We start from the raw sequence: 23,364 nt of genomic DNA, 5'->3' as shown, positions 1-23,364 counted from the left end.
TCAACATTTCAGTCAGTGGTACATTTCCAATGGTTTTTAACTCTTCATTTTAGATTTCAGCATCAAATACATACAGTAAAATTACTACAGACACTTTCTGCATGTAGTTTCATTGTGATGTAGAATGAACACCAAATATTTGGAGGTGCATGCCAGCATGTTTTAATAACCAATACCTGCACTGCCATTATTATGTAAGTCTTAGTTTATTATCCATATCAGTATTATATTAAATGACAATGTACAAAAGTTTCAATGTGTGTACATGTACTTGTCATTCTGAGAAGTGGCTTGAAATAAGTGGATTTCTTTCTGATATTAGAAATAAGAGACAGAGAAAGTGGCAGGAAAGTTGCACAGACAGGGATAGCTCAATGCATATACCGTTACCAGTACCACTACCAGTCCTGCTTGTGATAAAATAAGACAAACACTATATTTTTCAATTCCAATGAAACTGCACAGCATTAGTTTAATTTGAAAGTGGCATCATGCATGAAAACAAAAGTGAATGCTAAATAAATTCTGCATCACGCATTTTACTGTGAAATGTTAATTTGTTACTGTAGTTTACAACATGAAGTGGGAAATTCCACCATAAGCCTGTCTGTTACATTTGTTTGGATAATCAGATGTCAGTAAGCAATTTGTAACATCATGAAATACCCACAAAGGCTTACAGGTTGACAAAGAATGTTTCTTAATTAGGCACCGACATGTATCAGAAATAAGGAAAATTCAAAATTAGCCCTTTCTTTCTGTTGTTCTACAAATACAGTGAACATGCACATTCAGATGTTTGATAATACCGTACCATAATAATACATATATTAACAGTGTATAAAGGTAGTATTTATCTTTGGTTTTTATTACTGCACTGATGAATTCAGTTTTTTCTATCAGGTTATGGTTCATGAATTCAGGTTTCATGACGATACTGAGTCATCACAATCTCTGTCTGATATGTCTGTACAGCTGATTTTGCTAAGGTTGGGGAATATTGGTAAATGATTTGGGAACCCCGGTAACATTGCTGCTGTCCCTCTATTGATTGCATTGATATAACAAGGGGAACCCAGGTAAAATGACTGGAGAACCCCAGTAACATTTACCTGCTTACCGCCCTTAACAAAAACACTGCTGTAATCAGCTGATTTGTAATGTCAAATTTTATGGTGAAATGTTCAGTCAGCTGAGATATTGCAAGTACTAGTATATGGCATCTCATCCATCCATATGGCACAGGCTGCACTACCCTGCAACTTATAACACTTTACAAGGATATGTTGTGTTTTAGTAGCTCTGTCAGGTTTATATATCAGGATATAAATGCAAGTCAAATTTATAGCTACCTGTATTAAAGTATATGAAAAATGATGGAAAGCAAAGGAATAAAACAGACATAATATATTTAGTTTACTCACAAGGGATGTATAAACTGCCTTTGCTTGTAATGGACTAATTTTTCTGCATCAGTTTTAATAGCTTACCTAGATATGGTATAAATTACATGATGGTAGCGCATGGTTAAGTTTCTACCTGACAGGCTTAATGTATCATTCAGTGTATAACGTTAGACATGACTCCAAGCTTTGAAGGTGATGATAAAATAGAATTATTTAAACCAGCTGAGTCCTGATCCAAATTACCTGCTGACTACATGAACAGGATCTGTCTTTATAATGGTTCTTTGAATAACTACATGAAGTGATTCTGAAGGAAAAACATTGTGATAAAAATATTGTACTCTTTGCATTTGCATCTCGTGAAAAATGTCAAAAGGATGCACTTATGTGGATAAAAAAGAAAACAATCTGGATAACAAGTATAAAAGTACTGGAAGTAGTGTTTTATCTTCAATATCTGGTTTATTTTCTTCCTTTTTTAATCGTTTTTGAATACGTCCAGCATTCCAGAGGTTATCAAAAGGTTGGTTTAGAGACATACAGTACAGTGTAAGGTACTACTGTGTTGAATACACATCGCATTGTGAGTTGCAGCCCAGCCAGAGGGTTGAGAGGTCAACCACCTGGGAGAATCATTTACCACAGTAATGAGACACTGTAGAGATAGTTGGTTAGATTGGACTTAAATGATACATGTACAAGAGATATGAATGATGGGCCAATTGTGACTTGAGAAAACAGGACTTCATCCATAAAAGACTACAGCAGAATTATTTTGAAGGGTCAAAGGTTAACAGAGTATAGTGGATGTAGTTCAATGCTTTGAATTAAGCTAGAGTGACCATGAGGTAGAACTTTTTAGTATTATTGGAATTTCAGATGACATTTTTGAAACATCTATCACATTACCAGTTTTTCTGTCAAATGTTTTCAAGTTCAAGGTAATTGACCATGCCATTTGTTCTAGATTTCTCATTCTAGTCAAGAAAATGCTTTTTGAACAGAAAGTTAAAGGGAGGGGCTTGGGTAATAGAGACTTGTTTCAATGTGCTTTATGTCTCATATGAATTTGACTTTATATCTGCCACAAAGTTATAAAACTCTTTGGCAATGATGAAACTAGGTCATGTTATTAGTCCCCACGGACACCGTCCGGGGGGACTTATAGGTTTGGTCATGTCCGTGCGTGCGTCCGTGCGTGCGTGCGTGCGTGCGTGCGTGTGTGCGTCCGTCCGTCCGTTCACGCAGATATCTCAGAGATGCAAGAAGCGATTTCATTCAAACTTGGTACAAGGATTACTTCATATGTCATACAGATGCACGTCGATTTGTTTTGTGATACGATCCAATATGGCCGCCAGGCGGCCATTTTATTATGATTTTTTCATGTACAGAGCCATAACTCAGACATGTTTCAACCGATTTTATTCAAAGTTGGTACAAGGACATTGACCAATGTCATAGATATGCACGTCAATTTGTTTTGTGATATGATTCAATATGGCCGCCAGGCGGCCATTTTATTACGATTTTTCATGTACAGAGCCATAACTCAGACATGTTTCAACGGATTTTATTCAAAGTTGGTACAAGGACATTGACCAGTGTCATATATATGCACGTCGATTTGTTTTGTGATACAATCCAATATGGCCGCCAGGCGGCCATTTTATTACGATTTTTTCATGTACAGAGCCATAACTCAGACATGTTTCAACCGATTTTATTCAAAGTTGGTACAAGGACATTGACCAATGTCATAGATATGCACGTCAATTTGTTTTGTGATACGATCCAATATGGCCGCCAGGCGGCCATTTTATTACAATTTTTTTCATATACAGAGCCATAACTCAGACATGTTTTAACCGATTTTATTCAAAGTTGGTACAAGGACATTGACCAATGTCATAGATATGCACGTCAATTTGTTTTGTGATACGATCCAATATGGCTGCTGTGTGGCCATTTTGTTATGATTTTTTTCATATACAGAGGCATAACTCAGGCATATCTCAACCGATTTTATTCAAAGTTGGTACAAGGACATTGACCTATGTCATACATATGTACGTTGATTTGTTATGTGATACGATCCAATATGGCCGCTAGGCAGCCATTTTATTACGATGTTTTCATGTACAGAGCCATAACTCAGACATGTTTCAACCGATTTTATTCAAAGTTGGTACAAGGAGATTGACTAATGTCATACATATGCATGTCAATTTGTTGTGTGATACAATCCAATATGGCTGCCTTGCGGCCATTTTGTTACGATTTTTCATGTACAGAGCCATAATACTCTAACCGATTTTATTCAAAGTTGGTACAAGGACATTAACCTATGTCATACAATAGTATGTTAATTTGTTTCATGATATGATCCAATATGGCTGCATGGCAGCCATTTTGTTACAATTTTTTCGTGTCCTTAGCCAAAACTTGGGCATGTCTCAACTAATTTTATTCACCGATTTTATTCAAACTTAGTACAAGGACATTGACCTATGTCATACATATGCACATTGATTTGTTCTATGATACAATCCAATGTGGCCTCCGTGTGGCCATTTTTTTCCCGATTTTTTCATGTCCGGAACCATAACTCAGACATGTATCAAGCATATTTATTCAAAGTTGGTACAAGGACATTGACTTATTTATACATATGTATGTCGATTGGTTTCACGAGATGGTCCAATATGGCCACATGGTAACAATTTTCTGGTTGTTCCATGTCGAGAGCCATAACTCTGGCAAGTCTCAACTGATCTTATTCAAAGTTGGTACATGTACATTGACTTACGTCATACATATACATGTTGATTTTTAAACAGTAAGATCAAATATCGCTGCATGGCGGTGATTTTGTTACAATTTTCAAATGTACAGAGCCATAACTCAGACATATTTCCACCAGTATCATTCGAAGTTGGTACAAGGACATTGACCTATTTCATACATATGCTCGTCAATTTGTTTCACGTCATGTAGCAGTAACATGTCAATTATTGAAGTTTCGTAAGTAGGATGATATGTCAAGAAATACGTACTACATCAAATTCATGAAATTTTATACAGATGTTAACTGATGTTAAGCTCACATTGCTTTAACATTGAAAAAGACATTTATCAGTGTCATTTTAATTAATTTGTAATTGCATAAGTAATGAACTTTCCTAATTAGGGTGATATTAGCCACAAATTAATACAACGGCAAATGTGATGAAACTCGATACAGATGTTGATCTCATAGTGTTGCAAATACTGCATCAAACTTTATGAAATATGGTACCAGTGATAATCTGTCAAGTGTTAGAATTGTATGCAAAAATGTTTTACAACATCCTGTTGATTAATTCCTAGTTGACTCATTTTATGAACTTTAGGATGGTGGCCTACATTGGTTTTATGTTTTCATCACCATGGAACTCATTCTTGGCCATTGAGCGCCATCTGTATCAAAGTATTTTTATCACAGACCTAATTAATGAAGAGGACTCTATCCTCTCTGAGGACATGTAATCAAAGTACCCATTAACAAGTGGGGACTGTGTCATCAACGATGACTTGTTATTTTTTAATGTATTATGTATTTTAGTCAATGATAGACCCTATAAATCATAATTTCACAGTTGTATAACACCCGTGTCCCCAGTAAACAACTACATGTACTTGATATACGGTAGTGTTACTCTTTGGAAATGCTTCCAGTTTAGTTTGTGTGTATTTATTAATATTATAGTCATTGTTGGACCATATATGTGTATATGAGATTGATACTGGTAGACAGAAAATTAAGGAGTACTTGAAATTTTCATGAGTTGTTAATTTGATACATTCCATTCGGAAAAGTGCAAGCTTACGATTGAACCAGTCACCAGTCCTTAATAACTTAACAGAAAGTGAAGCGGAGGGACCATGTTCTGTTTATGCCATGATTCATAATGAGTTACAGAATTGTTTGTATTCAAGAAGGCGTCTTCTGTCTCAACGTCTGTTGTGGTCACTATTTCATTTCTATGGTATTTTGTAGTAGTATATATACTACCATACTGTTCTTGCAGAACAAGGTCAATCTATCGTGTTGACAGTTTACAAGTGAGCAAGGACAATGTGAAACTTTACAGTTTTAAATTATATACATGTAGGTGAACAAAGTTAGACATATGGCTTTCTTTGAAGAGAAAAAAATGAGCATTAAACAATTCTTACAGTGTAAAGACTGTTAGCAGTGACCTAGATTTGAATTTGTTCAAGGTGACTGGGATCAGAATTCACATATATAAAAGTCAGAGGGTGTATGCGATTTGTCAGTATCTGTAATTGAAGAATGGGTTTTGTAATGACATATCATACAATGTGTACATGTGTATTCATGATAGCTGTCTGCATCGACTGATAAAACAGTGGCTAGGATAGGTGTTTCCTTTTCTGCATATCCATGTGGATCCAGTTTCAAATGTCAAATCAATTTCAAAAGAGAAGTGGAGCCAAATTATCTCTAATAATATTGGGTCTTTTCCAAATATTGATCAATGGATTTTGCTTTTAATGATAACGAATTGAGTAGAATGTTTTGAAAATACCAAATCATGATTATCTACATCAAAGTTTATCAATAAATCTCTGTGAGATCTCACCCTGGCCAGAGTACGTGTATATTCTGTGACATACACTGTAGACAATCCAAAACTCTAGAATAGGTGGCACGTGTTAACCAGGTACTGATATTTACAGTTTGGCTCATACTGGACAGAGCAAGGTTTGTCTTTGTGCACAAATCCATGGACCATCCGTATCTGTAGTACGTTAGGTCAGTATGTTCACCAAAAAGGCCAATCCAGAAAGACATGGTACCTTGATGGATTTCTCTGACCTTTGACATAAATTGAAATAACGAAACATGAAATTATGAATGTACCAATGTGCTTTCCATTTGCATTGTGTTCATGCCACTGATGCAGAAATGTACATGTGCTCTCAGACACAGGAAAATTTGGTACTGATGAGACAAGTTTCAGAAAACTGAGAAATTGTGTTTGATAATACAATTGAAGATTTTAAATACATTACACTCATTTAGGGACTGGTCAGTTTCTTCAGCCTGGGGGGGGGGCGGTGGATTCATGGGGGGGTCACCCTGTTTTTGACTTTGGTGATGGGGGGGGTCACCCTGTTTTTGAAATGCCCAATAGGGGGGTCAGTGTGTTTTTGAAATTTGACACAGGCTCATCATTGCCTAAAATGCTAGTGTCAGCCACAAATTTCATTATTCAGTTGTATTTTTCGGCGCGCCCTTCGGGCGCGTAACTTTAATAATCAGTCATATTTTTCAGCACACCCAACTTTAACATATCAAGCATACATACATCAGAGATATCTGTATGTTCAATATTTTTCAGCATGCTCTTCAAGTTCATTACTTTAATATATATCAGACATTTTTCAGCATGCCGTTCAGGTGCATGACTTTAATGTACAAGGCATATATATCAGAGATATCAGGATGTTTCATATTTTTCGGCGCGCCCTTCGGGCGCCATACTTAATAAATCAGAGATATCTTGATGTTTGCTAAGTGAAAGTGTACCATTATGAAATCTGCATTTCATATGAAAAGGATGACAAATTCCTGATACTTTTCTGTTCTCTCTATGAGAATTCAGTATGAGAAAGCAACATGCACAAATATTTCACAATATATATTTGATACAGTGACTTATTTTAGAGATAGAAAAATGACAAGATATCTTTCCTTCTCATTGATGCAATTATTTTCCTTTGTGTCACAGGTTTTCTGTAGAAAGATGGTTTTTTTATGAGCAAAATAACAGTTAAAAAAGGCAGTTTTTGTCATTATTAGCTGTGCTTTTATGGTTTCAATGTTACACAAGAAAGGTCCTCTCAGACACTGTACACATCAGATTTGGCTAAAAAAGCTCTCTATGGCTCCTCAGGAGATTTAATTGGATGGTTGGCAAGTCTTTACACCCATCAAAGTTTTTTGATTCACTGCTTTTTCCTCTTTGATATTAATGATTGACATCCATTTCTGTATAACAGTTCAGGACATCTGGTTAAGCATAGAAAGTGTGAAATACATGTACATTCAAAGCTCATTCAAAATAAAGCTCATTCAAAATGTACTGTATTCAAACTTTAAGATTGACACTTTGAAATTCCTATCTTACAACTGACATGTCAACAATTTCATTAAAGCATAGAATGACTATTTAAAATATAAATATATGTAAAATGTAAAATATAATAAATATATATATATATATATATATATATATATATATATATATATATATATATATATATATATATATATATAATTTTTTGTCCACCTTTTGCTTTACCTATGTCCCGCGCCGGGGGGGGGGGTGGGGGGGGGGGGGGGGGGGGGGTCACCCTGTTTTCAAAATTTGGAATAGGGGGGGTCACCCTGTTTTCAAAATTTGGAATAGGGGGGGTCAGCCACTTTTTGACGTCGGCAAAAATAATCCACCGCCCCCCCCCCCCCCCCCCAGGCGAAAGAAACTGACCATCCCTTAGTGTTGTAATTCTTCAAGTTCAATAGTTGAAATTTTGTAGGTGCATGGCACAGATATCAACAGACCTACAGGTATAATTAATATGATAGAAGGTATAAACCCCAGACTTTTTTAAAGTAATGTATGTATTACAAGTGTATTTCATATAAATGTGGTAAAAATGTTATTATAATGCATAACTTGATGATATTTAAACAATGTTTCATTTTCATTTCAAATGCATATGTGCATTCGGCGGCATCCAGATCTTCACCAAGAGCTAAGACCACATTTTTACTATTATGATGACTCACTTCATGAAATAGGTAGCTGATGGTGATAGCATCAAGATTTCTACAACATTTTCATTTCAAATTAAGACAGAATTTTATGAACAACATCCCGTCGTTGTCTCCACTCATAGTCTGTAGGTCCCTGGAAATTATCAAGGCCTCTTGTTTACAGAAGGCAACATCATTCATTGCTTTACTTCTGACAGTAGAGTGTTGAATAACTGGTATCATCCACAGTGTAATGTCATTGAAAGGTCTGCTGTAATGCAGTGTAGTGGGTAAAGTTACAAGTATCATCATATAATGTTGTCAACGGTTGTTTGTGTTTCTCTTCGCTGGTTGATAATGGTAGCCTTGATAACATTTGCTGAACACTTATTTTCACCATTTCTTAGGACCTTTCAGTATGCCAAATGTGAAATACTTATTACAGTACCAAGTCATATTCCATCTGTCTATTGTCCAAAAAAAATCACAGGTACTGATGTTACTGACTTGAATCCAATAAAGAGAGCTTTGATAAGTGTACTCAATACATAACAATTCAATTGTGACACTGATAGTGGCTATATGTACCTTGAATTTGTGTAACTTGTATTGAGATACCTCCTATAATAGATTGAAGATGTTTCTACATGTATAAATATACACTTCAAGTGTTATCAATCTGTATCGGAAAAGATGTAATTATCTACAAATCTACATTTATGTAAATAATATGTATATACATATTGGTTAATCCTTAGATATATCACTCATTTTGATTCAGGTAAAAAATCAAACAAATTTATACATACTGAATATATTTATTTTATTAAGATACTAGTCTTTTCAGATTTCTCATTCTCGCGAGCCAGAGCATAATTTCCACTCCGCTGACCTACCCAAAAATCAAGGTACAGTAACTGGTAGCACTAAGCTGTTGCCGTAAAGAGGTGCGTGGTTTATGATGATGAGATTTCTGAAAGATTTTGAAGACGTAATTAAAATATGGTAGTTTTAGACATGCCTAATTTAAATCACCATTCCCACCACCAGTTATACATGCAATTTGCTAATGAAAGTTTATCTTGTTTTCTTGTTTCACAGGTGTGTGCACCTTACCACAGAGTATTCCATAGCTATTCCCATTTATGAAGGTATTTTAACTATATTTGTGCTGGCCAACTTTCTTCTTGCAACATGCATGGATCCTGGGATCTATCCAAAATGTAAGTACAGTTTGTATCACAACAATTCAATTTACTGTCTTGTAATCAGCAAAACAAATTCATGGTAGCAATATTCATCTGCCTTACAGACAGCAATATACTCTGCAGCAGCTTGCAAATCTGTTACTCTTATACTTTGCCATCAACAGTCCCACAAGGAACAGCCTTGGGGCAAATATATTTTGCCGTCAACAGTCCCACATGAACAGCCTTGGGGCAAATATATTTTGCCGTCAACAGTCCCACATGAACAGCTTTGGGGCAAATATATTTTGCCGTCAACAGTCCCACAAGGAACAGCCTTAGAGCAAATGCATGAGGAAACCAACTTGCTTTGCTAGCATTGAACTGTGGTACTTATTTTATAAAAAGCCCTCTTGCTGAGCTGAGCTACATGTACTCTAGGCTTAAAATCCTGCAAAATAGGGCCACACTGTACAGCCAACTTTGGGCTGTGAGAGAGCCAGATTTTTTCACCAACTTTGTGAATATTTGAGATGCTGTTGCACTGATTTATGGAATCCCTGTGTCACATGATGTATGTACTGTCAGTATTCTGTCAGATAACATGAGATGCCAACTGGACACATTTCTATATGTGATTATGGGATAAGCAAATCTCATTTTCCAGTGTGTGTTTGTACAATTGTCAGTGTACATCCACCATCACTTGGTCAATATACTACACATGTAGTATAGTGCACATTTCCTTCCCTGAGTCAGGGTATGGAGGAGACATTTGTCTTTTTGACTGGCATTCACCTTGAAATCTCAAAATACCGCATATGATGTTTTCAAATAGCATTCAAATATGACTGTAAGAGATATCAATTCATCCCTAGAATGATTTCATAAAATGTGAGTTGTAAAATACCTCAATTTTCAAACTTACTGCACATCTTCACAGAAGGCAAACCTACAGTATTTTTACAATCAGTAGCTGGTTATTAGTCTTGAAGGGCTGATAATTGTCAATCATAGCTATTATTTGCTGTGAACCAAACCAGTTTACAAATGTGCAGAACTATTAGCTGCATTTATAGCCAAAGACTAAATTGCTCTATATAATACAGGGGTTCACTAAGAGCCGGCAGCCGGCGAAATTGACCGGTTACCCTCACGATTTCGCCGGCTACTTTTCCGGAAATTTGAACTCTTTCTTAGCTAAAATATTTTTACCTTCTGAAATGATACGGACAAGTTTCACAGGCTGTGTAATCAAACTTTTTGATGGCTTTTATGTGAAATAAAATCGGAAGACGAGCGACTACTACGATCGCCTTGTACTACGATGCAGCACGGTCTTGCGTATACTGCCTCGATAAAAATCGGACTTTCAACGGACGATTCTATTGGCTACCTGAATTGCTGATTGCTATGTGGTGACCTTGATATACGCCAATGAAAACGGGCATACTACACCTGTCGGCCGTTTTTAGCTCAACTCAAAATGGTCGATGAACAAATGAAGACGGAAGCGATCGCTCGCTGTACGATCCTCGGTTTTGAAATGGACCAAGAAACAAGAGAAGGATAATTACGTGGATTTAAACTGTTTTCGAAGGCAATGACCTGATTTTTTTCTCACGAAAAAACTTCCCGATGACAGTTTGAATTTTAATAAGCCGACGTGCGTTGCACTGCGGTAGGCTTTGATGTGGAGGTATATAACCAGCTGGACGTATGATATGTACTGCTTTTCGATCTATCGATGCCAATATAAAGAATGTCGCCCAGAGTGGTTAAAATACGACCAGGCCTCTAAATTCACTTCAAAAACGATCGTCTGGTTAAATCCATATATGAGCTTCTGAACGTCCAAATTTTCATATCCCATATCAAGGTTCTTACTTTGCATACCCATATAGTCAAATAACCTTGAGAGTCTTTGATTCTATTTGCGAAATATGGTAATGATTGTCCGTTTTTATCATTATTGTTATATAAATTATCCTTTTTACCTCCCCAGTGGTATAAAAGTTTTTCATCTGCAGATTTCCATACCAAACATCAAGGTTCTTAATTTTAAGCATAACATTATACATTAATGAAAAGTTTCTCATTTACTGTGCTTAAAATATGAGTTTTTCATCCAGGATGGCATCAACAAGGGGGATTTTCCCCCTTTACCAGAAAATTTCGGGGGGCATTTCACCAGTTCATGTGTTCTACTTGTACCTCTATGGTGTGACTGGCACCATTTCATTGGGGGAGTGGTCCCCCTTGACAAATAAATTTGGGGTGCCAACATTTCAACAGAGCTAGAGGGGGAATCCCCTATCCCCCTGTCTAGATGTAACACTGTGTAATATCATCTACATATCAAATTTATATCATTAATAATTATGAATTATTATAGTTTACGTCCTAAAAGCATAGAGGCTCTAAAAACGTCAGTTTTCGTCGTTCAAAATATCGTCAACATTACCACATTTTATCATTTTTAATTATGAATTATCATATTTAGGCCTAATCTCCCAGGTAAAATGGCTTTTATGATATGAACACAAATTGCCCTGGAACACTGCTGATAATTCTCCTGAAAAAACCCTAGAAATTCAAGTGACTGTGAGCTGTAAAAAGTGAATTTTAGTTCATTTTTCAGGGTTTCCGGCCTTTGGCCGGGAGGGGGGAACCCTCCCCCGACGACGACCGCTTTGTGGTCTGGCCGCTGCAAGCCGCCTACTTTTCCATCATGGCCCCCTACTTCAAAACTTATGAAACCCCTGTGATACAGAAAATTTTACCTGTACAGGTATGTCTGTTTGAGTACGGTGACACTTGCAAAGTCATGTACAAATATTGTGAAATGTAAAATGTTAATGCTTGGTTTTGAAAAGACATGCATAGAGTTTCTTGACACTGTTACCAAGAACTTGGTTGACTAATATCCTGAGAGGGCTCTGTTTTCAGCATTTACAAAGTAACTTTGATAGAGTCACAAAGAATTCACAGGTAAAGTATTTAATCAGCCAATGATCTGAGGGAACACTGGACTAGAAGGGAAATTCTATTATTTGGTTGTACTCTAAACAACACTACAGATCTGTTATTGTAAGTTTGAAATGTTCACTGTTCATGGCATACATGTATCTATACTAGTAAAAAAGCAAAAGTCTATCTTTCATTCTATGTATGTTGTTTTAGTAAGTTTTTTCAGGGGATTTATATTGGCTCTCAAAGAGAAATATGAGAGATCAGAACTAGCATAGCAGGTTGGTTCCTTCAATGGGAACTTTGATAAACTCGCATGGTTTATTTGCAAAACAGGAAATGAAGCAGAAACTGTTGTTGCAAACATATTAAAGATGTGTTAGTATAAGTGATAAAGGCGCCATAGTATCATTGTCATTGGCTTGATGCAATTATAAAATAATCAACCATTGGATAGCCAGTTTTTGGTATCTTTGATAATACTTTATTCATTACTGAATGGACATTTAGTTCAGCTACAAAGTCAAGTTAGTTCATGTTATTGTTGTTAAATGAGAACCATAAGCATGAAGAGTTGTTTTCCTAAAAAGTCAGTATATTTTAGAGGAAATAGACATTTTATATTGACAGTTTTCTTTAAACATGCATGATTATCTAATGTAAATGACAGCTTTCAAATCACAGGAGAGGCATTTTGATATCAGAAAGCATCAATTTTCACAATTAGTGGTCCCAGGAGTCTTGCAGAAGTACTGAAAATAAAGAAATAATGATCAACAAGTAGTGAAGATCTTGAAGCAAATAATGGGAAAATTGGTGTGATCAGTCAGTTCATCAAAGTTGTTTACTCTCTGGGAGACATTATTACAAATATCTGTAAATTAGATCTTATTATGTTTTGAACGATATGTAAGCTGATCCTATACCAGTTGTTCATACATGTCATGTCTTTCAATTTATTCAGTGACTTCTATGTCATCTTTTGAAAATGTGTGACCCAGATCTAGTCTTGTTACAGTAGAATTCACCTTGGGTATAGATATTCAGACTCTCAAATTTATACAATACTTTTCTGGTCTGGGGGCTCATTTAAACCACTTCGTCCTAGCATTTAGAAAATCAAAATTTAATTTTCCTCCATAAGACTAAGAGTTAACACTGGGATGGCGGCCATTTTTAGTTTCAAATATTGGTAAATGTTAGGTAATTTGTATCTCTAGTTTCAAACTTTGCATGGTGACCCCTTATTCTTATTCTTGATTTTGTAAGAGAATGTTTGAAAGTTTTATTGTGGAAAGTTTGAGCAAGAGTTTGAGTCTTTCACTTTTTAAGCGCATGCTACATTAAAATCACTGACTGCATCTGATGACGTACATAATAGACGTTTGGAAATGGTGACCTGCTATGGCTTTCTGTGATGGATATGTGAAATAGGAATAACTTACCATGGATTGTGTTTAGGCAGTATATTGTGATGACGTATTGGCTTGTGCTATATACTGGTATTGAGTTCAGAGATAAATATTTGCCACTCAGCTATACTGATCATCATGTTTAGAAGGTGATACATACTCAGATAAGTAATTAGAGTAAGGTAATTGATTACCAACAGCTGAAGTAATGACCGACTTATGAACCTTCCTTAGCTTCATTGATTTCAATTTTGTTTGTTTGACTTTCAGCTCCTGGAGATGAAGATAAAGATGATGATTTTAAAGCTCCTCTTTATAAAACAGTTGAAATTCAGGGTATCCAAGTACGAATGAAGTGGTGCACAACGTGTAACTTTTACAGACCGCCAAGGTGTTCACATTGTAGTGTTTGTAATAACTGTATAGAGGTAGGTTGCACATTCACTGAGACGTTGTTACAGGTCATTGACCTGGTCACACCCCATCCTCCCTCCCCCCCCCCCCTACCCCCACGATTCCTAATAAAAAAGTCCACACTTACCATTGATACCAATAAGTGCTGATGATATGTTCTTCACAAGGAGACATCAGGACGAATCCTATATTTACACCTTTGCTAGCAATGGTTATGAATGCAGAATGAAAACAAAATTCTCTATTTCCACAATTATTTGTTTTGTACGTGTGGTATATTTATGTAAATTAACAGTACAATTTTGCTTTTGGAAGATCACTACCAGGGGGGGTATAAGATTGAGAAAAAAATTTAAATATACAGCAGGAAAAAACTCTTAAGTGCTTCAGTATTGATTTTATCTTTACCACAAATACATGACATGCATTTTTGCCAGATTTCTCTTACCATTAGGGACATATGGCATTATGCTACGAAAAAAGGAAAATCATGAAACATCAACTTTGAACGAGAGGATAACAAATTTACATTTATGAATCACAATTGTTTGCTGTTTATATGAAGTGAGCATAACATCACAAGTTGTAATTGTTGCAATGAAGTATGCAAGATTCTGTGTCACTCTTAAATTTTTGTAAGTGTATAACTTTTATTTGTTTTGTTTTTATCTTTCAGAAATTTGACCATCACTGTCCATGGGTCAATAATTGTGTTGGCAAGAGAAATTACAGATACTTCTTTCAGTTTCTGTTATCATTGACGTTACACATATTCTCAGTCTTTGCCTTCACTCTTGTCTTTGTATTAGAAAAGAAAGACAACCTACGTTCAGCGGAAATAATCGTCAGGTATCCTTTTAAGTCCTTCAACTAGGTTGTCACAATCTGACACTTCTTATACTATTCCTGTTGTTGGCCATATGCTGTTGTTCAAATTCTCTGCCATATGGTATCCCTTGATAGCCTAGCCCAGCAAGACTCAAAGCTCTGGGCCCATGCTGGCTATGCCAGCTCACAGCTTTTGGCCATGCTCAGCATAATTGTGGAAGATTCATATGTTCAAGTACTAGATAGAGCGATAGAGAGCCACATTGTATGGCCAACAAACAAGGAAGTGTGATGCAATATCAATAGAGGCTTTGACTCAATACATGATTTGATGTCATTTCAGTAATTAAAAATCACTGAGGTGAATATTCCAGAAAGTTATGACGTATTGATTTTGGCTTCCGACAAACATGTCAATTTCACTTTCATTGTAGTATTTTTTGCAAATGCCGATGAAGAGATAAGTGTGTTTTGTGTGCAGTTACTGGTTATAGTCCATGGCATCATGGAGTTCATTGAACTGAAGTCAGTGTACATGTATCATAATCTTCAAGGAGACCATGCAAATTAATAAATCATGAGTTATTTTCACCTCTGAATCTATAATTGTCAAAACTTGTTGTGTATTTCCTTGACAGTATTTATTTTCACAGTATTGTAAATATGGTAATAATAGGTTTATGTGCTGTGCCAGTGGTAGGTCTTGCAAGTTTTCACATGGTCTTAGTATCCAGAGGCAGAACTACCAATGAACAGGTAATATCATCACGTTACGTTTAAAAAATGTATAATCTGAGACGTACTTCCTAGTTTGCCTGCATTTTTGTGCTGAATGATGAAAGTGTTTCCATCAGTCTATGGAAAGGTGGTTTCTAATTAAAAAATGCTGTGATAAGTGACAGTAAATTTTCATAACAGTTTTCCATTGTCAATGTCACTGTGGGGTGATTTTAGTGTGAAATTTCACAACACAAAGGAATGGCAATTGGTATCATTGCAATCATAAGTTGTCATTTTTACTCGCAGTAATTTCTACACCCTAAGTTTTGATACTTGTTGCAGTGACTTTGATGTTAGCTTTGTCATGAATAGTATATTCATTACATTACACTAACTCATAGATGTAGTCATGTGTTGCCCTGTGTAGCAAAGCACGCATTGTAGAGTTTGTACACAAAGTATTGTCAATAGTGAAGTAAATTTGTTCAACAAAAATGAAATTGAACAGTCACCCAACTTGAGTGATTGTCCTTTGTCATCATGACATACAAGCTTATCCAATGTTTCCTGTGTGAGATAATATTTTGCTGCATAAAATGTCTTTTGTGTTACTTGCTGCCAGAGGCAAATATATCTCATTGCAGCATTGCAAATGATTTATGTCACCATGTTTGATGTCTTTGTCAAAAAAGCATGAAGTGTCTGTGTATTTATTGAACAAAATGGAATCTATCATACATAGATGCAATACCAACTTGAATTCAAATGCATCTTTGCCAATATTTGCAGAAGAATATAGTTTTAACATCTGATCATTTGTGTGCACTTCAAAGTGAAAGTAGTGTTGTATTATCGTTGTGTTTAGCAACATTATAATTCAATACGGTATCAGAGTTCTCAGGTTGGACAATCATCATTAAAACTGACCTTTCACTAGGTTTTGTTGTTAGACTATGTAGTGATAGCCATGATACACTGCCTACATTCATTTGAAATACAGTGTTACCATAGTAATCATTCCGTAGACAAGAGTGATCTTTACTTTTGTGTTTTAACCATGCTAACAGTGAGTCTTTTGTATCTTCTAGGTAACTGGCAAATTTCATAGTGGTCACAATCCATTTACCAAAGGGTGCTTGAAAAATTTTACTAGTACTTTATGTAGTTCACAGTATCCTAGGTAAGAACTGTTTTGAAAGATTTATTATCATGTTTGTTTGATCACTTGTGTTATAGCTCATTGTATAAAGTTACATCATCTAGTAGAACCAAATGATGTCAGACTTTTGTAGGGGGTGTGCTATTGTGTAGATTTTATTCACATGTCAATTTTACTGATGTAGAAGTATTACCAAGTTGATGCAAAAGAAAACTAGTTGTCAGAGTGAAAGTTGTTAAAAATAATAACCCACTCATAAGGCTAGTGTTTGCTATTGTGTTGTAGTTACAAAAGCCATGCTAAGAAGAAACATAAGACGCTGTCAGTGAGGGCAGAGTATATTCCCAGGCCAGCGTCCGATAGTCAAGTTCATCTTAGAATTGAAGGTAATGGTATGCCACCTAGACCAAGGAATGATTATCAGGTAAGCATTGGATTTCCTATGCAACTAACCTATAGGTTGCAATGGCTGTGCTTTTCACCAAACAAATCTCACGGTCTCCAATACTCGAGAACTAGTCATTTATGTATTTATTTTTATAGTGAAGTGTTTTCTTACATACTTTTATTTCATTGTGTGTTCATTGCTGCTAAGTTATTTTACCACATTGCTGCCATACACATTTTTTCAACCAATGATCCAGGACTGTTTGCATGAGGAATAACATTGAATTTTATACAACAGCGATAATCAGGAAGCTCATAACATGGTTTATACATTTTTACTTTTAGAAGTTAAATAATTCAGAAAATGATTACATTGTGTAAGTGGTCCTTTATGTACATAGTGAAAGGTGGTTTCTATTTGGTCCGTTGTGTGATTGAACAGTATAATATAGTCGTGGTGGACATATCCATGTAGTATTGTACGCTTCCTTGAGTCTCACTGGACATTCGTCAGCTGTCCTTTAATTTATCATGTATACTTTGCATACTGTACAATGCTGTGATATTCATCATTGCAGCAGATGATTTGATAGCAAAGTTTTCCCAGTGCCATCTTCCCAGGAATAAAATCCATTTCTAAGCCATAAAAATGAGCAGCCAGCCCTGTATGAACAACCACAATTTCTATTTCAATGATCATCCAATCACATTGTCCATAGGAAATGTCACATTAACCTGGCAGCTGATTGTATCATCCAAAATTAATTTCACGGGGCAAGACTCCCTTTAGGCCCCCTCATACTTTGAAGTCACAATCATGGACTTTTCTCAGAAGAAGCACATCAAATACAACTTTTGGAGGGGTTTAGAATTAGGGTTAGTTATAGGATTAGCATACTTAAAAGTGTTGTATATCCTACCTAAGAAAAAAAGGTCATGGTGGGCCGTACAGAACTCTTTTTTTTCACAGAGCTGATTCCCTGAATACCCAATTAGCCCTAACACAATGCTTCATCCAATCAACAGCAAACCAACTTACCCTTCTACAAAACAAAAAGTAGGTGAAACAAGAAATTCTGCCGCTCTCAAGATCAGAACACCAAATTCTACCCTTGGTGTAATGTCCTTTCCTATGGGATATTTCTCTTAAACTTTGCTTGGTGGCAGATTTGGTGTTATCACACTATTAAAATGAAAATGGATAATATGTAATCTGCTTTTTGGCTGTCACACACAAAACCCAGAAATGCACAAGCTGATATGATATGCAATATCGCAAATCTCTTTAGAAAACAAATTTTCTGAAAATGAACCTGTTTATACTCTAATTGCTCCTGTATATCATGAAAGTTAACATTGCTTGTATTGTGTTTTGTCATGAATCACTGGTATAGACCCTGTGATCTCTCTGGATTTAAGTAGGATGCTTTCCAACCCTGAAATATTTCAACTTTTGCTCAAACTTACCTCAAGGAAACTCTAAACCATTCTCTTTTAAATTCACAAATCAAAATCTGGGGTCACCATTCAAACTTTGGTAGCAGAGAGACCAATGACATATAATTTACCAACATTTGAAATTCAAAGTGGTCACTATCCCTTTGTGAACTCTACGGGAGAAATTGAATTTTAGATTGTCAAGAAACCAGACTGTTCAAACTTCATTCACTCCACAAGCTTCACAATCTATCTACATGAGTAGCATACCAGCAAAGTACCCTAAAAATTTGATAGTCCAAATATCTGCCACAAGGGGCATTCCACTGTCATTTACCCATGACATTCTCTGCAATGTGAACAATGCTTACATTTATGTCAAAATGATGAATTCACACAGGCCAATGTCATGATTTTTCAAATTTACAAAGCATGATTTACATATTCTGTATTAAACTGAAGCAGAAATATCAATCCATATGGAAAAACTTCATGACAAATCACAAGCATGTTGACAAAGTTGATAATTTAAGTGCAAGTTACTTCAATAATTACTATAGTGATTGTACAAAGCAACTTTTGCTTGAGCTGTTGTACCCCATAATGTGTTACAAGTAGCATGCATGAAACCCCCACTTATGTAAATATCCTATTTACAGATGTGAAAAATTACACTGCCTATTTGCATATGACCTGGCTTTTTTACCTCATAGTAATTATCTGGCATGTTTGCTTATTTGAATATAGTCACCAAATGCATGTAGCTGATACTGTAATATAGCATGCCTGTGCTTGAGCTCACCACATACTATTTTTCTTCTATCCTAACTTCTTACAGCCTGACAGGAACCACGCAGGCTCTTCAATTAACAGATATTCAGCTGCTAGTGAGTCTAGCAGCAACCAAAGTCAGGGACAGGACTGTGAAGCAACCCCACCTCTAATGCCTAAAGATTCTGTCGAGGATATAAACAAGATCCGTCAAATGGCTCGATCCAAGTCTGACAGCATTCAGCTGTCCATGTCTGTATCTCCAGGTAAACGCAATGTCCACCAGGGCTATTCAAGTGCTTCTGATATCTTACAGAGTCCAAGCTCTATCAGAGATAGAGATAAAAGACTACCAGTCAGGGAAGACTCAAGATTCAGTAGAAGCAGTGATTCGTTAAACCACAGACCCAACACTGTCATTGTCAAAAAGCATTCCACAACATCATCTGAACAATTAAGCACACCAATGTCACCAAACAGCCCTACTGGGGGCGCTTTCCTCTCACCTTCATCTCCAACCTCACCAACTGTATTTCCAAGGCAGCCATCACAGACCAGTGTTGCGTCTACCAGCTCTAGAACTTCTGGTTATGATCCAGCCAGGATCAGACGACCAATATCATTCATAACGGCGCTAGAAATGAGTGAGGAAGCCTCTAACATGAAAAGTAAACAGATGAAGAGTAGTAGTAGCATCAGTATGGGTCGTGGAACTTCAGCAAACAGCGCTGGAAGATACGGAACTAGCAATAGCAACGCATACTCATCAAATCAAACAACCCCAAATGACAACAACAAACGCTATGACGGTCCATATGAGATATCTGTGTAATCTTCATGTGTATATATTTACAGTACTTAAAAAAGTCAAAAACTTTAAGAAATTTGCAAGTTTTCTGTTTCAGGAAAAAGAGTCAGTTAATATCTGCCAGCGATGTTATTTATGTTTGCATGTATATATATTCTTAAATATATATACTTTTTAACTTTTTTCAGGATTGGTTTAGAATTCTACATTGGTAGAATTAATTTTGCCACCATTCACCAAATGTGAGTTCATGTGAATTATCCTTAGGAAACAATAACATGTTTCATACTTAGGTGTAGTTTTTCAAGTATTCACCAAATGGGTCCACTTTGAATATAGCGTCAGAAAATGTTTCCCAAAAGTGTAAATACCTATTATTATAATATCATGATTTATATTTGAAGGAGGTGTGTCAATGGCTTTAAAAATGTTTTTATTTCAATATTATATTGTTTGACAAATATAGGGATACCTGTTGTTGAATTTCTGTTTCAATTCTATCTGGAAAAAGCAAATGAAAGAAAAACTAGAAGTGAATCAACTTGTAAGGGACAGTTTTATCATTTTGATGTGGTTTCACATCAGATTTTGTTTTACATTTCACATGGCTAAATTTATGTTTGTTTTCTCTGCTGACAATAACAGCTATTCTTTCTGTTTATAGAGTTAGTTTCTGTAGTGCAAAGAAGTTTCCTGTAAAGCCTGGATAATGCAACATTCTCATTCAAGTGCCGAATCTCTGCAGATATTCATAGGTGACGTTATCTATTAGACTTGTGACGCCTGTCTGCAGGTTTAACCTGTTCTACCCCACTACTGCGTAAATAGGTCCACAATTACCATTAATAACAATGGGTTTGGGCTAAACCATTAATAACAATGGGTTTGGGCTAAACCATGGTGGTGAAGGGTTAACTATTACACACTGATGCATTTTTTCTTTCTTGACAGCTTTCAAAAGTACCTTCAGAGAAAAATTGTGCAATTTTCACCTTAAAAAGCATCATTTGTTTTTCACTTGGTTTTTAATTGAGCACGTTTGGTGTAAATATTTTTGTACTTTGAAATTAGTTGTGATTATTTACAAAGAGGATGGAAGTCTTCCTTGAGTCCGAGGAATCACTACTCCTTGCTTCAGATTCTCAACAATCTATGAAGAGATTGTGTTATTAAGATAAGTATTGATATGAGTGTGACATGCAGCAAATGATCCAACATGTTGAACCAATGTATCAGCCTTATTTCCCCATACAGGAAATGTTAAACATTTTGCAAAGTGTACATAGCTATGTATAAAGCATTGCTTGTGTTTTGTGTAGATTGTTGCCATTGTACAAAGCTTTGTAGCCTAGTAATTAGTACTCTTCTTTTCTAGTTCTCTGAATTTATGTACACAATCTTATGTACACAGATCCTTTTTTTTTACTTTGGTAATTTCATCACGTGTAGCCTTCTGTTTTTGTTTTTTTTGAATTCATAAGCTGCTTCATTGACAGGTTTTTTTATTCTAACAATAATAAACCAAAAATGTACCTTGTTTTAGGTCATGAAATATCATTTAAATTCACATTATACCATACAACTATTCTTGTGCAAAGATGACATTATTTCTGTCCAAAAGTCATGGATGTGAAATTGCAGTGAGAAAATGATAGCTGTTGATGCCACCAAATTGACGTTTTCACAGCTTTGCACATGCAATGTTGAGAGAATTTTAATGATTGTTTACTGTACAGGTGGAATTATGGTAATATGCCAGCCTGCTTTCTATGACAAAAGCACAGAACATACCACAGTGGATTTTGATGTATGTCTTCAATCCGTAGTCTGTATACACTTACATCTCAAAACCTAATTCACTCTGAATTTCACTTCACAAATGCTTGCTCATAACATCCATGCACAGTAGTATTATCTTCATATCAAGGCAAAAGATGGGTGTAACCTGTTGAAATAACAACTCCTCGAAGTCCTTGCCACAGTGGCATATAAAAGTAATACCAAATGTAGGGAATGCCTACGTCTTTACGTGTACCAGCAGGATAAAAAGGCGTACCAACTGTGTCAATGACAGCAATGTCTTGTTCAGTGATTTATCTTTCTCAACACGGTGCCATTACAGCAACCATCTACTTCCAAATCAAATGTATGTAAACCAACAAACATGAAGGGGCACTTGTCCATGACATGGGTGTAAAACTATGATCGAGAAACTCAACTACAAGAAATATAATTTTTCTCAATACCATACTGAACACCACCAAATGTTTTGTTACACATTGATATTCCATTGGACAGACATCCTGACTTGTACAGTCAGATAATGCGGTGTCGTATATGAAGTTTTTCGCCATAGAGGGCGCTGTTGTCGAAGATAGTTGAATGTTGTTCTGGGAGCTGGTGATAGTTTAAAAGAGATTAACCATCTATGTACATATTACAAGTAAACCTTTGTATTATATAGTGTTGTTCAAAACTTAGTCTAAACAGAATAGAATTGCTGTTATACATGATCTAAGTAAACCAGTATCTTACAGTTCCAACATTGTACAACAGTGTAGCCTTTGTAAATAATGTCACATGGATATTAAAAAATGGAAAATAAGTCATGCGTGAGTTATGTGATGGATTTATTACACCACCTTTGTTCCCTATGTTATGAAGCAGCCTGGAGGGTCAATCCAGTTATCATGATCTTTAAGTTGTGTGTGAGTGCATACATGCATAATAGTCACTAATAAACTTCAAAAATACACTATACAGGAAATTGAGCATAATATTGGAGAGCTTGATCATGAGTCCCATGTAGCAACAAACATTTGACTTTGTAATTAAAAACAACCCATTTAAGTTCATATCCTTCTAAATGTTATACTCCAGCTTCTTCATATTTTGTCTACATAGTGTACAATCTGAGATACTCAGTCAGTCTTCATAAACTAAGTACATCAATACACTGCGCATTTAGTGAACACAGGTCCGTCACATTTCTAGCAATAGATGATTTTATGTACCGTTCATGACAAAACTTCCCTTCAT

At 35.9% G+C, this 23,364-nt stretch overlaps 1 protein-coding gene across 2 annotated transcripts in view; it reads left to right on the top strand.

The window, feature by feature from the left end:
* LOC139145845 (palmitoyltransferase ZDHHC5-like) overlaps window positions 1–22,930 on the top strand; it is a 36,994-nt gene extending 14,064 nt beyond the window's left edge. Inside the window, exons 3-9 of one of the 2 annotated variants that reach the window (XM_070717257.1) lie at window positions 9,334–9,455; window positions 14,072–14,229; window positions 14,892–15,064; window positions 15,697–15,799; window positions 16,852–16,943; window positions 17,208–17,346; window positions 19,834–22,930. In XM_070717257.1, the coding sequence (XP_070573358.1) occupies window positions 9,334–9,455; window positions 14,072–14,229; window positions 14,892–15,064; window positions 15,697–15,799; window positions 16,852–16,943; window positions 17,208–17,346; window positions 19,834–20,349 (1,303 nt within the window). In that variant the 3' untranslated portion in view covers window positions 20,350–22,930. Of the gene's footprint in view, window positions 1–9,333; window positions 9,456–14,071; window positions 14,230–14,891; window positions 15,065–15,696; window positions 15,800–16,851; window positions 16,944–17,207; window positions 17,347–19,584 lie in introns of both variants that reach the window. The other variant, XM_070717256.1, reaches the window with a different exon arrangement.
* The last annotated feature ends 434 nt before the right edge of the window (window positions 22,931–23,364 follow it).

Source organism: Ptychodera flava, chromosome 12, assembly GCF_041260155.1.
Source record: "Ptychodera flava strain L36383 chromosome 12, AS_Pfla_20210202, whole genome shotgun sequence".
Taxonomy (NCBI): Eukaryota; Metazoa; Hemichordata; class Enteropneusta; family Ptychoderidae; genus Ptychodera; species Ptychodera flava.
This window is presented reverse-complemented; position numbering and strand designations above follow the sequence as displayed.